We start from the raw sequence: 15,208 nt of genomic DNA, 5'->3' as shown, positions 1-15,208 counted from the left end.
TGAATGCAGAGAGTTTGAATAAATTTTTAAAGTTTGAGAGAGTTTGTGACGGTTTGAATTTTTTTTGAAAGTTCAAATTTAAAAATGATTGAAATCCCGACATGACTAGTAAAAACCCGGTTGCAAATAGCAAGCCCCGAAACAATGTAAAGAAATGAGACGGTACCATAAACTTGAAATGATATTTAGTATTCTAATTGTTCAATTTGTTTGTTGCAAAAGATTTAATTTAGTCATTAAGGACTTCTACATATCAAATTTTAATCATAGGTAAACAATTTTGCCTGTCCATGCTTGCATTTAATTACAAAAAAAAATGATTTTTAGTAAATAGGTATTTTTTTTATTTTTTTTAATAAATGAGAGTGCACCTATATGTGTTATATATATATATATATATATATATATATATATATATATATATATATATATTTAATGGTGGGAACTAATTCATCACTTCAATTTGGCCTTTCGGATTTATATCCATTTATACTGTGTCTACATCCATCCCTACACGCAGAGGCGCAAAAAAAATAAAAAAACAAAAAAAAAAAACAAAAAAGAAAGAAAAAAGAAGGAAGAATACATACCGCTTTTCTGCCAAGGGTTTGCAGTCTGTATGTAACTTCATTCTCTCCGATCTCAGTTTAATTTGAATTCTAGGGTTTTTTTTAACGCTGCAAATTGCAACTAGCGCGCGCATCTGGAATCACCGCTTATGCGTCGCCGATTTTGGGAATCTACAACAAAAAAAAGATCCGCGAGTGGAGAAAATTCGGGCGTGTTTGATGGTTGAAGATCCGAGTCTTGTGAGTAGCACCGCAAATTTGAGAAATTTCTGAGTGGTATAGAGAGAGATGGATTTGGATTTCAATGGCGATGTCACGTGCCTCGATGCTGAACTTTTGCAGCTTCCGGAGGTTTCCCCTTTGGCTATCAAAGCCAACCCTTACGTTGCCGAAAAGCTCTTTGATCAGTGGCTTTCGCTCCCTGAAACCAATTCTTTGGTAATCTTTTACTCCCTCCCATTTCTTGCTTTTGAGGTTATTATTGATTCTTGGTGGTTAGTTTGATGTTTTAGTTAATTTGGGGAATACGAGTAAGTAATTCGCGTAAAAGAAGAGTTTTGTTGTACATGCAATGCTATTTGGACAGCTTTGTCCATCCAAGGGGGGATTGGATAAAATTAGGACTTAAATTTTCGGGCTTTTAGGTTGTTCGATAGCAATTGGAGATTTCCATTTGACTCATAAAGGGGGTAATACCGTAATAGACTTAGAATGATGGGGGATTTTTTTGTTTCAAAATGTGAGATCGTGTGTGTAATTCAGCGGTTGCTTCACTTTATGGTACTTTCTTGAATTTAAAAAAGCTTGCTAATAAGTTGGTCAAGGCGTCTACACTCTTATGCATATTTTCGTGAATTATGGATGCTTCTTAGTTTGTTTAATTTTTGCTATTGTATTGAATTTGTTCCAGTAGAGCTTCTCAGTTAAATTTACGTGTCTGGTATTACTTGCAGCTTGGGATGATAACAATTGCTGTTGTTCATCGGCACATTTGTTCCTTTATAATTAGTAGTAATGAAATCAATAACTAATTAACAGCTAGAGATGTTAGATTTTAGGTGTTTAGAGAATTAAATCAACAAGAAAAGATAAAAAAAATGTCAGAACTTTAGAGGGCTTCAATCAACTAATCCGAGTTTGAAGTTTTGGTATGTAATTTAATTAGTCTATATATCCAAATCTTCACAACTAAATTTGTTCTAGAAAAAACCATTTGAGCGACCAAGACATCTGAAACATGAACTTCTAAATTAGTTCAGACTTTTATATATGTACTGAACAAGTTAAAGAGTGGTAAGTTGTTTATGCTAAAAAAAAGATTGAATATTAGTCATAAAAAAATAAGAATTTGCATCATGGAACTTGAGATGCTGCAACTCTCTTTATCTTCTCGTTCTCATTGACATGGTCGTTACCTGAATGAAGGATGTACATTGCTCTCGTTCTCAGTATTTTGATTCAGTTTTTACCTCATTCAATGTACTAATCTTACTGCAAATGCTTGTCTTGGAGAAGACCTTCTTAACAATTCATTTTAATGAATTTCTATGATTTCCTGATGCATTATATATTGCGATTTTTATCTTGTATTCTCTTTCCTAGGTATAGTTCCTTTGTCCCTAAAAAAAATCTTCATTTTTGAAACACCCAGTTATTGATATTGCCAAGGATTTACATTTAATTTTATGTTTAAATGGAATATTATGTTTACGTTCTCTGTGGGTTTCAAATTTTAATTCTTCTGAAAGGAATTCTAGTTAATATTAGATATTCTGAATACTTGCAAGATGTTGGGAAGGTCTAAGGAGGTCGACATATTTTATTGTTTGCTTCTTTCTGATTGATGCCGTTTAGTAATTTATGAAGTTCCTGTATTCAGAGGTTCTACATGCAAGCGAGTGTGTACAATGCATATTCACGAATTTATCTATGCAACACCTCAAACTATTCATTTACCATCCACTGTTTATATTATGAGCAAGGACTAAGAAAATGAATGTGGATTCAGTATGTAAACATATTGCTGGTTCTAGTAAAGTACTGTCAAAAAATGAATTTATTTATTCCCTCCATATGCTAAAAAAGTTGGGGTTTGTCCATCGAATGAGATGTGAATTGCCTGTCTCCTGTTCTGTAACTGGATAACCAGCACCTCAACTGATTAGTGAAGTTATATCCATTTTGTAGCGTATTGGGACATGCTTGACTGGTGCATTGGGGACACACATTCCGTATTGCAATTTTTGACTATCACCTGTTTTGGAATATGATCAAATTCTATATTGCAATTTTTTGACTTCAGTACGATCTGATATTACTTGTTTTGAAATATGATCGAATCATTTGTATATATTTTGCTCTACAAATTCTTTGTATGTCAACTCGAACGCTCTAGTTTGACAGGACATTTTTTGTTTAGACTTGAAAAGGTGACCCTTAAAGTAGTGACTTAGAGTTCTTTCTTAGTATAACTGAATTTTAAAACAGATGTACTCACAAAGTCGACATGTGAATTGCAGGTAAAATCCTTGCTCAATAATGCTAAGGGAGGTAGTCCATTGCATGTTTCTGGAACGTCCTCTAGTACAAATAGTGCACCTAGCAATTCATTGCCTTCAATGTTTGCTGCTGGTAGTACGCCACCACTTTCACCTAGGAGCTCATCGGGTTCTCCTAGGATCATGAAACATAGGGCAGGCCCTTCTGCTTTAGGATCGCCCCTGAAATTAATCAATGAGCCTGTGAAGGAGCTTATACCTCAGGTTTATTTAGTTAACGTGTTGATATTTTTGGTGGAAACCGAGTTTTTCTCTTGTAGTCTGCTATTTGTGTTTTTCTTGGCAATAAATATTTATATATTCTTGTGACTGCTGTAGTTCTATTTCCAAAAGGGCCGACCACCACCGAGTGAATTGAGAGACAGGTGCGTGTCTAGAGTCAACCAATTTTTTTATGGTCACATGGATGGACTCCAAATGAACGGTAAGATTGGCTAGATGTATATACGTTACAGATTTTTACAATATTCAGTACTCTATTCCCCTCTTAAGTATATGGAACTTGCAAAGTGAAATAGCAGATCAACTACTAAGAAGTGGCTGTTTATATACTGAAAATTCATGGATTTTCAGAATTTAAACCAGTAACAAAGGAAATATGCAAGCTACCATCATTCTTCTCCACCGTGCTGTTCAAAAAGATTGACACCGAGGGCACTGGAATTGTTACCAGGTAATGGTTGTGATTTTTCCTCTCTTCTTGCTTTGCCTTGATGTTGGAATATGCCATTTTATTTTCTTAAGTTTGTTTCCTTCCTTCCATACGCACATATATGAGAAGAGATCAGCTAACCAAATAAGAATATAAACGCACCAGGCGTTAATCATATCAAATGTGCCTCTTCTCTAACATTCATATTAGTAGTAGAAATCAAGTGAATGCAATTATCACGTGTTAAATATAATGGTCAAGAAGAAAGCGATTCCCTTTTATGCAATGACAAATTATTTTCTTGTGTTAGTTATTTACTATACCTATTTCAGTAGATTTTTGTTGAGCATGAACTATACTGTAACATTATGTCATTCATGTGGTTCAATGAAAATTGGAGCGATAATCTTATTTTTAATTTTACCAGTCGAAAGCTAACATTGCTTCTATCTCTGGGCATCTTGTATGCTCAAACTATGAACTTCAATTAAGTTGGGGTGCGATTCTCTGGTGTGTTGATTGTTATGACTTGGTTGCTTGGATGAGATCAATGTTATCGGTAGGACAAATAAATGAACTTTTTTTTTTGGGTCTCACACACAGGCATCTAAGATCATGATAGTCTCCTATTAATGGTTTTAATCCTTAAACCTTCTATTCTTGCTCTAGCATACTGATGGCAAAAACCATTCATGGCAAATGATAAATAAAAAGGAGTTTCTGTTCGATGGCCATCTTTCGCTATAAGAACTTTAGTCTTGCCTACATTTGTGCCTCGGTTGATTTGTCCCGGGTTGCTAACTCTGTATCAATGTTAATTATTAATTAGTTTAATTCTGTATATCTGGCTTAGGAGTTTGATCAAGGATATAAGTTAAACTTGCTGTATGTTGACTTTTATTTCACATGTTCTTCAGCAGTTGGATTTGATTTTGTTATGTTACTGCCTCTTTTTGATCATTTTATGTGGCTTTTTCGAAGAGCTGTAAGTAATTTGGCACTACAGGAAGGGGTACAAACTGCTTTCTAGCAATTAGAAGGACAAAATTACAAAGTCATCGCTGATTGCTCCTAATCCTATGAAGGGGACAAAATTCTCAAGCTCAAAGTAGAGATAGTATCCAAAAATCATTTAAAAATGCAATTAAACTTATTTTCTATGCTAGTAGTGACGTTACTGAAATTTGTGCGAGAAGAGAAATGACATGTTAGAAGACAAATGACAGTACTATGGAATAGCAGGCAGTTAGTTTAATTTTGTAAGAATAAAATGCTGAATTTTTCTGATAATAAAGCTAGCCTAGATGAAATTTAGCTAAGGAGATCGATATTAATAGACAGCATTTCCTTTTTTGAAGCTTAACTCCAGCAATTTTGCATTGCATTTCCATTGTAGTTTAATGTGATGATTTTTTCTGACCGGTCTTGTTTAGAGTTGATGTATGTGCACTCATTTGTAACTTATGATATGCCAACAGGGACGCATTTGTAGATTATTGGATCAATGGAAACATGTTGACGAAAGATATAGCAACTCAACTATACACAATCTTGAAGCAACCAGATCTCAAATACTTGGCCCAGGTTAAAATGACAACTGCTAATACTAATCTTTAACACTTATTTAGTTAAAGTTGAGTTTAGAGATTGTCATTAATTCTGATTTATGTTTTGGCAACTTCGTGAACTTGACATAGGATGACTTCAAACCTGTCCTTCGAGAACTTCTGGCATCTCATCCAGGGTTAGAGTTCTTACAGAGTACACCCGAATTTCAAGAAAGATATGGTACGATCGACATCATAGATTTTATTCTGTTTATGTATTCATTCTATTGCCCAAATCATTTCATTGAAATGTTCAATTTGTTGTATGTCCAGCTGAAACTGTAATATACAGAATATTTTACTACGTGAATAGATCGGGTAATGGACGTCTTACACTCAGAGAGCTGAAATGTTCGAACTTAATTGCTGCAATGCAGCATGCAGATGAAGAAGAGGATATTAACAAAGTTTTGAGGTAATTGCATAATATTCTGGTTTCAAAAACATAAGAGCTTTGCCATTTATTCTTTTGTTCATGCTAGTGATATGTACCCTAATTTCATCAAGTTCCTAAACTTGTTATAAACTAGCCAGACTGTTGGATGAGTTCTTCGGTAAAAAACTGTCGGAAGTGTGTTTTAGAAGAGATAATTTTTTTTTATTAATGAACAGTCTCAAGTTGCACGCTGAATGCAGTTCTTTGTTTCCCCTCTTGAGACCAGATATGTATCTGTGAAAGATTGTATGGTTTTTGCAACTTCAAATATCCAGTCAACTATTCTGAAAGAATTTGAATAATGTTCATTTAGAAGTGTTTATGTTTCCACATTCTGCATCTTGCATTTTACTTGTACATTCTCTTTTTCCTTCCTGATTTTTGCATTTTGCTTCAGGTACTTCTCTTATGAACATTTTTACGTAATATATTGCAAGTTCTGGGAGCTGGATACGGACCATGATTTTTTGATCGACAAAGAGAACCTCATCAGATATGGTAACCACGCACTTACATACAGGATTGTTGATAGAATATTTTCTCAGGTTTGTGTTTTCTCTATTCGTCTTGCTATTCAAGAAGCATTGCCTGCTATGTTGAAGAAATGTTCATTTATCTCTTAGGATGGTTTGACCATTTTTTGAGCAGTGCATATTTGAAATTTTCTTAGGTTCCCAGAAAGTTCACCAGTAAGGTTGAAGGAAAGATGGGATATGAAGATTTTGTTAATTTCATACTGTCAGAGGAGGATAAATCGTCCGAGCCTAGTCTCGAGTATTGGTATGTCTACTTTTACTTGTCAAGTATAAACCATGTCAGAAGTCTGTCTTGACTTTTTTATTTTGGAGGTTTTTTCTGGACCAACTGTACCCTAGGTATATTTTGTCATTTGCTGAAGGTGTGTGTGTGTACTAGTACCCCAAAATTTATTGTATTTATAGAAATACGAGGTTGAATGCCACTCAGTGGTGCTGTTGAGAAATCTGCACTTCCACACTGTAGGGAAGTGGATAAATAATCAGGAAATGAAGCCTGATTGCTTTCAGAATCCTTTAAACCTATCGTTTGCTAGGTTGGTTACTATACAAATTTAGCTAACACTTGGCCCCTCAACAAGTGATTCAGAGAAGAGCTTTGATTCTTTCTGATTAGTGGATAGATAAAGTTAGAATGATATTGTTTTCATTCAGGGAGAATTTTACTACCCTATTCGACCTCCAAACAGGCGCTGAATAAGTAAAATACATGACTTCTGAAGCCTTATGTGCAACTGTGATTTTGGACATTTTCCTCGAAAGTTAGGTCTCATAGGGTGTTTTTTAAGTTATTAGTGACTGTTGTAATGAAGCAAGATGAAAAAATGTGTAATTTTTAGCATGCACTTTAGTTTGTCTTCTTCTCATTTTTAATGTGAATTATTTGTTGAATCAATAGTCACCTTTTTCTTTTGCATCATTCTTCCTTAGTTTACTATAAGCATGTTAAATATTATAATTTCTTTGCTTTAGGTTCAAGTGCATCGATTTAGATGGAAATGGAATCGTTACGAGAAACGAAATGCAATTTTTTTACGAGGAGCAGTTGCACAGAATGGAATGTATGGCACAAGAACCTGTACTTTTTGAGGATATTTTGTGTCAAATAATTGACATGATTCATCCAGAGGTAAAGTTCCACCTGATATCATATACGATCATTTTTGTTTCTTGTTATATCTCTTGCCTTTGCTTTATCTTTTTTTTTCTTCTGGAACATGTCCCTTTAATGCTTATTGTCCCGCTTCTGCTTTTCTTTTGCTATTGAAAATTGGCGAAAAAGAAATCATAAATGTGCCATTATGCACATTTATCATTGATTTGTAGGCTGGTTATTTGTCTGGTTTTCTGAGCTATCGGTGGTATCTAATTTATTTTAAATTGAACAAGAAAAAAAATTACATAGACTCTGATAGGATTTTAATCTGCTGGAAGTCGAGTGTTCTGAAAGCATTAACTTTAAGAAGTCTAGAGATGGTTCAGAGGAATGAAGTATGCTAGTTTTTATTATAATATTATGGTTAAATACTATTGCTCGCCTTATCCTTGGACCGGCCATGCATATAGGTTTCGATGTATTGTAACATCTCACGATGTTCATATTATTTCATGTGCAGGATCAAAGCTATTTTACGCTGCGCGATTTAAAAGGAAGCAAACTTTCTGGCAGTGTTTTCAATATCCTGTTTAACCTCAACAAGTTCATGGCTTTCGAGACTCGTGATCCTTTTCTAATACGTCAGGTAAAGTTGATGAAATCCTGTTTTATTTAAATGGATACTAAAATTTGATGCTGCCAGAGTTGCAAAGTTGATTATATTTTTTGCACTTGTACAGGAGCGCGAGAACCCAAGTTTGACCGAGTGGGATCGGTTTGCACACAGAGAGTACATAAGACTTTCAATGGAGGAAGATGCAGAAGATGCCTCTAACGGGAGCGCTGATGTTTGGGATGAATCACTTGAGGCTCCTTTCTGACGACTCCTCTTTCGTAAGATTTCTTTCGATTTAAGATTGGACTTCCTTTTCGCCCCGGTTCTTTTTTTTTCGTTTGAGTTTGTTGGAATTATAATATCCCGGATAAACGTCAGTGGATAACCGATAACATATTAGAGAATAGTACACCGATTTTGAATGTTTATTTTTCAATATTCAGGTGTCTATGCTGGCTACAAAGTATCAAAGCAGCCCGTCGGCTCTCAGTCAATAGTGATGACATGTTTGAAGACTATTGGGAAATATATATTGAGCTTATCTGCACGTACGTAGCAAAGCTTGCCAGGTTAGAGAAATGTTATATTTCACGCCGTTGGATATTCAGAAATAATTGGCGAACCCGCGCCAATTGTTTACTGGATAGTAAACGGTAACAGATTATGTTAGTTCACTACTTTCTTAGCTTATTTTCTTTTATGTAGCAAGACTTCCTTTCCTTTTTCTTTTTTTTTTTTTGTTAATTAATTATTTAATTTTTAAGGCAATACCTCCCTAGTACATTTCCGGTATGCGTTTTTCCTTCGTTCATGAGTTCCTTCGTCTGGAGAGTAATTGGTTTTGTTTTTTTATAATTAGCAACAGTTGTCTAAGCTTTGTGTAAAACGGCACTTCTATGTAAAGATATAACGACTCCGGCATATTTTCTTATAGAGAGGTGCTAAATACCATTTCAAAACTACTTGATACCGTTCCTAATTTAACAAAAAAGTTATATTTTCCGTTTCTCTATAGATAAAAACTTATTTATGTTTATGTAACATATTTAACAATATACCCTTATACTTTTAATATTTACACGTTTTCTCAAAGTTCCCGTATCCCCATTTTTGGGATATGTTATTTCCTATGTCCGTTTTCCTGTATCATTGTTTCTATGTCCTCGCTACATAGATAATACTCGGTCTCCCGACAATGAACAAAGCCGAACCGTGGAAAACTAAATTTCTACAGCAAATAATAACTGAATTAATCAATAAATGTTGTATATCACACTATACACCCCCGCAAAAAAAAAAAAAAAACTCGATTTACAAAACCTTCACAGATAATCATCGTCTGAAATCATTAGATATATCCGTAATTTCCTTGTAAATAACTCTCGATGAACTTATAAGAAGCATCTTCTATTTACCAAAATCGATCCTTGTTCACACTTAAGTAACCGGACATGACTTTGCCACCGGTATTTCTCATGCCATCTATAAGAAAGCACCATGTTGAACCTAATGCTCCGATGAAGAAGTCGGCTTCCGCCGCCATCAAGAAATTCACGATAGGATAGTTTGTGCTCGTTTCTCTTCCGAGGCTCGATTCGTAGTTTGCCATTGTCATGTTTCCCCTTTGGCGCGTCACGTTCGTGTAATAAAATTTCCAATGCTTGTGCGATTTCGATCTGTCAATCACATCCTGAAACACACAAAAAAAAAAAAAAAAAAAAAAGAAACTTACATTGCAAAATTAAATTCACTAGTAATCAAAACTTAAATTGCAAAATCGAAAATATTAGGAATCGAATCGACAGAATTATGAAATTTCATTATCATCTTCCCCCCTAATTAGATGAAGTTACGTAAGGTACAAAAAGTAGAAGAACGAGTAGAACCTGCATTTCAGTAGAAAGCCAGACGGTATTCATATGGGGGAAGCGGCTTCTGACTTTTTCGGCAAGATGCATATATTCTTCAAACCCGACCACCTTCATTTCACAGGCCTTATCTCCCATTCGTATGTGCATGCTTAACAACGGCCGAGGAATCCATGCTTTCTCGTTCGACCAAACATATCTTTCTATCATACTCTTCTCATCCAGTTCCTACATATATATCCAAACAATCAATCTATATATACGGATAATCGAAATATATATATATATATATATATATATATATATATATATATATATAATATTTATTTGTATTATTGGAAATGAAGAGAAAAACCTGAGCAATACGATGTTCGGAAGACGATGACGTAAGAACAATTTTTGCAGCTTCCAATCCAAATGAAGTATGGCGTGCAATGTTCATTAAGTTGCATGTGTACTCCGACTGATACCTCATTAGGTATCGAACTGCCTGACATGGATCCGCATTTTTTTTTTATAATTAATTTGCATTTTAACTTTATTAGTGATATATATATATATATATATATATATATATATATATATATATATATATATATATATATATATAGGGGCGAGTCCGGATTCAAAGCCCACCCTCAATTTACAATTTCCCCCCTATATTATACTATACTATATATCTATTTAGCCCACTCAAATTTTATTAATTAGCCCACCCAAAATTTCAATTAATGCAAAAGAAGCCCCATTTTTTATTAATTAGTCCACTCAAAATCCAGATTAATGCAAAAAAGTCCCAAATTTTAGTAATTAGCCCACCCAAAATCCAAATTAATGCAAAAAAATAAAAAAAGTTCTAAAATTTGTTTTTTTTTCTTTCTTTTTATTCGTTTCTTCTTTTTATATTTTCTGATTTTATCACAAAAAAATCCTAAATTTATTTTGGGGGCACTGCCCCCCGAACCCCAAAAATTTAAGTCCACCCTGTACCAAATTTCTGGACTCGCCACTGTGTGTGTGTGTGTGTGTATTAGTGTACCTGAGCTCGCCACCACCTACGGTCCATTTTACGATGACGAGATATCAAGCTCCCATTTATCTCAGTCGTCGGCTGCATAATACTCCATGGACTGCCCCATCTCCTGAATTAGTTAATTAATTAATTAATATAAATTACTTGATCAAAAGGTTAATTAATTAATTAATTAATTAGTATATAATATCAATTAAATTTAATTTATTTCTACCTTGTTGTACATGATCATATATCTTACCGAGGTACTCGTCCGGTCCATATGGATCGGGAAGTGTAATTGTCCTTCACCGTTATAATACCGTTTTCTCTTGCTACATTGTCTTGCATAAGTTCCAACGCTCTTCCCCTGCATTCTCCGGAAGTTTCCGGAATGAAGTAGCAAGACCAACTAGCGCGTGACGACCCTACATGTCCGAGAGCAACTCAATCGTTTTAATTAACAATCTCATGTATAATATTCTATTTCGGAATATGTCACGAAAAGTATCTAAGGAAAGTTATTTCGGGATATGTATGTTAATCGTAAAAAGACACTAACAATGAATTAAATTTTATAGCTAGCCGATTCTTGATTTAACATAACGATTTTTTCGAGTAGAAAAATAACCTTTACATGCGTCGTGATCAGCTCTATTGAAGTAGCCGGTGACTAGCACCCGCTTCTCGTTGATGGCAATTGCAAGTAAACCACACATTCCTGCAATTTGAGCACCAATACCGAATCCAGGCAATCTTTCCCAATCGGCCAATAGAAACTTGACACTTGGATCACTGCAGTTCGTTGGATGCTGATGAAGCCACAAATCCCGTTGCACTTTCCTCGTTAGAGGATAGTTTTCCTCATCCGACCCTGTTATCTAAATTAAAAAAAAAAACCGGTAAGAATTATTTAAAGGATATAAAATGAGTTACTCTACGTAAAATTAAAACTACAAGTATTTTAATTAAACGGAAATAGCTCGAGTGGAATTTCATTCGAACAACTAGAATATTCCATTTTGATTATTACAAAAATAAAATTATTAGTGAAAATACACATTTTTCAATTAATTGCAGTTAATTAGCTTCGATTAATTGTTATGAAAAGATAAATGTTACGTACGTACCCATGGAGGATAAGCTCCTTGAGATATAATTTGATCTCGGTAATACTGAAGCTGCTCGTCGTTTTCCGATAACGGAAGTTCGTCCAAGTTTCCTTTCCAAATAGTCCATGGAGGAAAGCTCCGATTAAATATCCGTGTATCGAGGCGTTGACTTATTTCAACACTTGACTTGCAATTCTCCAAGTGAGGTGCATTAGGTACATTAATAGACGAGAATTGAGCTCCGTTTTTCGTCGATGATTTATTAAATAATAAATCGCTCCATGCATCATATAGTAACGAAACTTTGTCATCGTTGTTGCCGGTTAAATTGATTCTCTCTGTATACATCATTCTTTCTCTTTCTTTAAGTATGCTTTTGCTATCTCCACCACCATTATCTGCTATGTTAGAGACATTTAAATTATAAATAAAAAAAAGGAAGAAAAGAAAAAAATGAAAAAAAAAACAAAGAAAAAATAGTAGAGAACAGAACAAAATAATGCACATTATAATTTACTTTACAAACTTTTTAAGGGGTAAATTACAAAACCCCCCTTGAACCTAGGCTAAATTACAAAAAGCACCCAGCTATCCGTAATTACCAAAATACCCCCGATGTTTGTTCCAATATTACACAAACCCCCTTACGATGTGATTTTTCACGAAATCTTTTTTACTAATGAGAATATAATATTTCCCGAGAAATATCGATTCTACCCCTTACAGACATGGCAAAATACCCCAACATTTGTTCCAATATTACACAAACCCCTTATGATGTGATTTTTCAGGAACTCTTTTTTACTACTGGGAATATTTCCCGAAAACTACCGATTCTACCCCTTGCAGACATGGCCTTATTACTTTTAAATAATTTCTTTTTCTTGAAACACCTTATTATTTGGTCTATCACAGAATGTTCATCAGGAAAAAAAAATTAAATAAAAAATAATAAAGTGTTCAAAATTAAAATGTTAACGTCAAACTGTAAAATAAATTCGAAAATTTATTTTAAATTTAGAGTCTTTAGGAAGAAAAATAAAATTAAATAAGCATTGATCCACAAATATCAGGTAAATTAAACAACATTAATTCACTCATCATGACTTTTTCAAAGAAACATAAAACAACATCAACAAGAGAGAGAGAGAGAGAGAGAGAGAGAGAGAGAGAGAGAGAGAGAGAGAGAGAGAGAGAGAGAGAGAGAGAGAGAGAGAGAGAGACTTACCAGCAGCAGCCATTGTAGGGGGAGAAAAAGGAGAGAAGGAAAAAGAGAGAAAGAGAGAAGTTAAGCAAACACCACAGAGAAAACCCATCACACATATCTGGCATGGAAATGAACTGCTCAATGCAAACGCCCTCTGTGAAACCACTCTCTCCAGTGATTTCTGATTCAACCCCTCCATTTTCTTTCAATTACAAAAAATACACAAAACAAAACAAAATATATCACTAATCAAATATATATATATAAATCTTGCATTCAATTTTTTTCTTCAAGAAAATGGAAAAAAAATAATATATGTCACGTGCTCCCCAACAAATTCTCAACTGCAAATGAAAATCCCATCAACTTTTTTTTTTCTTTTTTTAATTAAACAAAATTAGAAACAAATTAAATGAATTTGGAAAAGAGGAGTGAGAGAGAGACTACAAAAGGAGAAAAACACATGCAAATAATAGGATGATTAGTTTGGTGAATACTTGACCAATATTCGGTGGAGTGATTTTGTGAGATGCATACAATACAATTAGTTACAGCATCATATTCATGGGATTTTGTAATAATTATTAATCACTTATTTTGACTCATTTTAAAATAATTAAAACAAATCCAGGAAATCTGCATATATTTAAAAATGGAAAAAAACAAAAAAGAAAACAGAAAGTGGGGGGTGAAGTAGAGAGAAAATGTGACAGATGGGCAACCCCACAAAATTAAAATTGCCATGCAAAGAGACACATGTGAATTTGATAGTGATACTTCTTCTTTTTTCTTTTAGCAATCAAGATTATATAAATAAAATATACAAAATAGAAAAAAAATAAAAAAAAAAACTAAATCAGGAGAAAAGAATAAAACTTTATTCAATATAGAGTCGAGATAAGGTAGTATGCTGGTAAGCACCTTGCAATTACAACTGTTTGATTATGAGTTCGAGACGCCAGGAGCGAAATTGGGGAACCAGTAAATATCGAAAAAAAACTGAAGGAAAAAAAAAGTGATGTGGTTGAGAAGAAAAGATGTTACCAAAAAAGAAGATATAAAATGGCATTTTGTGCAATAAAAGAAAAAGGAAAAAAAACAGAGAGTTAAGCAGAATAAGAGAGAGAGTAAAGTTTGGAACAAAAAAAGAGAGATTGACATATTCAATAAAACCTCTCAACAATTCAGTTTTCAAAATGGGAGTGGGATTTTTGTTTTTTTGGTATTTGTTCCTATTTCTTAGCCCCCCTACTTTGTGTGTATATATATATTATTGACTTAATCCAACAATTTACATTTATGTATATGTTATATGTGTATTTATACTTTCAAATATCTTACCATAAATATATATTTTTTTTGTAACATGTCAGTTAATTTTGATATAATATTTTGAATTATACTCTAACTTTCACGATTTGAATTAATTTCTCGATTCGTTTCGAATTTCCAACTTTTCGATTTGAATCATAAAAGAAATCCGATTGGACATATGATATAACTTCTATTTTTTTTACTATTTAATGCCATATTTGTACCCCTTTTATGATTCAAAATTTATATCTATATTTATCTTTTCGAGTCAACTTATTTAAATTACTTAAGTGAGTTGAGTCAACTAATTTATTTAAATCAGCTGGCTTAACTAATTTACAACATTTTTCATTCCAAATTCAGAAAGTACCGTTTTGAATGTTTCGATTTTATTTGGATTGGAATTGGAATACATAACTGATTCCGATTTTATTTTCAATTTTTTTTTCGAAAATTCCCGATAATTACACCTGTAGTAGTAGTAGTAGTAGTAGTAGTAGTAGTAGTAGTAGTAGTAGTAGTAGTAGTAGTAGTAGTAGTAGTAGTAGTAGTAGTAGTATTATTATTATTATTATTATTATTATTATTATTATTATTATTATTATTATTATTATTATTATTATTA

The 15,208-nt window shown here is 33.5% G+C and overlaps 2 protein-coding genes across 6 annotated transcripts; one reads left to right on the top strand and one right to left on the bottom strand.

The window, feature by feature from the left end:
• The first annotated feature begins 455 nt into the window (after positions 1-455).
• Positions 456-9,029, top strand: LOC105962710 (serine/threonine protein phosphatase 2A regulatory subunit B''beta). Its single transcript, XM_088819900.1, has 14 exons — positions 456-617; positions 695-1,007; positions 3,089-3,331; positions 3,446-3,551; positions 3,701-3,800; positions 5,258-5,363; positions 5,477-5,567; positions 5,660-5,801; positions 6,220-6,367; positions 6,493-6,602; positions 7,331-7,487; positions 7,975-8,100; positions 8,195-8,348; positions 8,514-9,029. The coding sequence occupies exons 2-13, from the start codon at positions 858-860 to the stop codon at positions 8,333-8,335; spliced, it is 1,620 nt and encodes a 539-aa protein (XP_088676026.1). The 5' UTR covers positions 456-617; positions 695-857; the 3' UTR covers positions 8,336-8,348; positions 8,514-9,029.
• Positions 9,030-9,295: 266 nt separating this feature from the next.
• LOC105962709 (alpha-(1,6)-fucosyltransferase) lies at positions 9,296-14,212 on the bottom strand. Of its 5 annotated transcripts, none has more exons than XM_088819898.1 (9): positions 14,191-14,212; positions 13,291-13,471; positions 12,081-12,463; positions 11,582-11,831; positions 11,213-11,378; positions 10,978-11,080; positions 10,294-10,428; positions 9,957-10,166; positions 9,296-9,760 (listed from the first exon to the last, which is right to left on the bottom strand). In XM_088819898.1, the coding sequence occupies exons 2-9, from the start codon at positions 13,466-13,468 to the stop codon at positions 9,482-9,484; spliced, it is 1,704 nt and encodes a 567-aa protein (XP_088676024.1). In that variant the 5' UTR covers positions 13,469-13,471; positions 14,191-14,212; the 3' UTR covers positions 9,296-9,481. The 5 variants fall into 5 exon arrangements, with proteins under 5 accessions (XP_088676024.1, XP_088676025.1, XP_088676023.1 ...); XM_088819899.1 differs by lacking the exon at positions 14,191-14,212 and adding an exon at positions 13,767-14,013 and having other exon boundaries at positions 12,081-12,460; XM_088819897.1 differs by lacking the exon at positions 14,191-14,212 and adding an exon at positions 13,767-13,902.
• Positions 14,213-15,208: the final 996 nt, after the last annotated feature.

This window comes from Erythranthe guttata, chromosome 6, assembly GCF_056151865.1.
Source record: "Erythranthe guttata isolate IM_541 chromosome 6, IM_541, whole genome shotgun sequence".
In the NCBI taxonomy this organism is placed as follows: Eukaryota; Viridiplantae; Streptophyta; class Magnoliopsida; order Lamiales; family Phrymaceae; genus Erythranthe; species Erythranthe guttata.
Note: the sequence above shows the minus strand (reverse complement) of the source record. Positions and strands in the feature narration are given on the sequence as shown.

Coding starts and splice junctions, on each gene's coding strand:
- LOC105962710 (XM_088819900.1), top strand. CDS start 858: ATGGATTTGGATTTCAATGGCGATGTCACGTGCCTCGATGCTGAACTT. Junction 3,801..5,257: donor GGCACTGGAATTGTTACCAG/GTAATGGTTGTG, acceptor ATATGCCAACAG/GGACGCATTTGTAGATTATT. Junction 7,488..7,974: donor TTGACATGATTCATCCAGAG/GTAAAGTTCCAC, acceptor TTTCATGTGCAG/GATCAAAGCTATTTTACGCT.
- LOC105962709 (XM_088819898.1), bottom strand. CDS start 13,468: ATGGAGGGGTTGAATCAGAAATCACTGGAGAGAGTGGTTTCACAGAGG. Junction 10,429..10,977: donor GTAGGTGGTGGCGAGCTCAG/GTACACTAATAC, acceptor GATCCATGTCAG/GCAGTTCGATACCTAATGAG. Junction 10,167..10,293: donor CCGAACATCGTATTGCTCAG/GTTTTTCTCTTC, acceptor ATATATATGTAG/GAACTGGATGAGAAGAGTAT.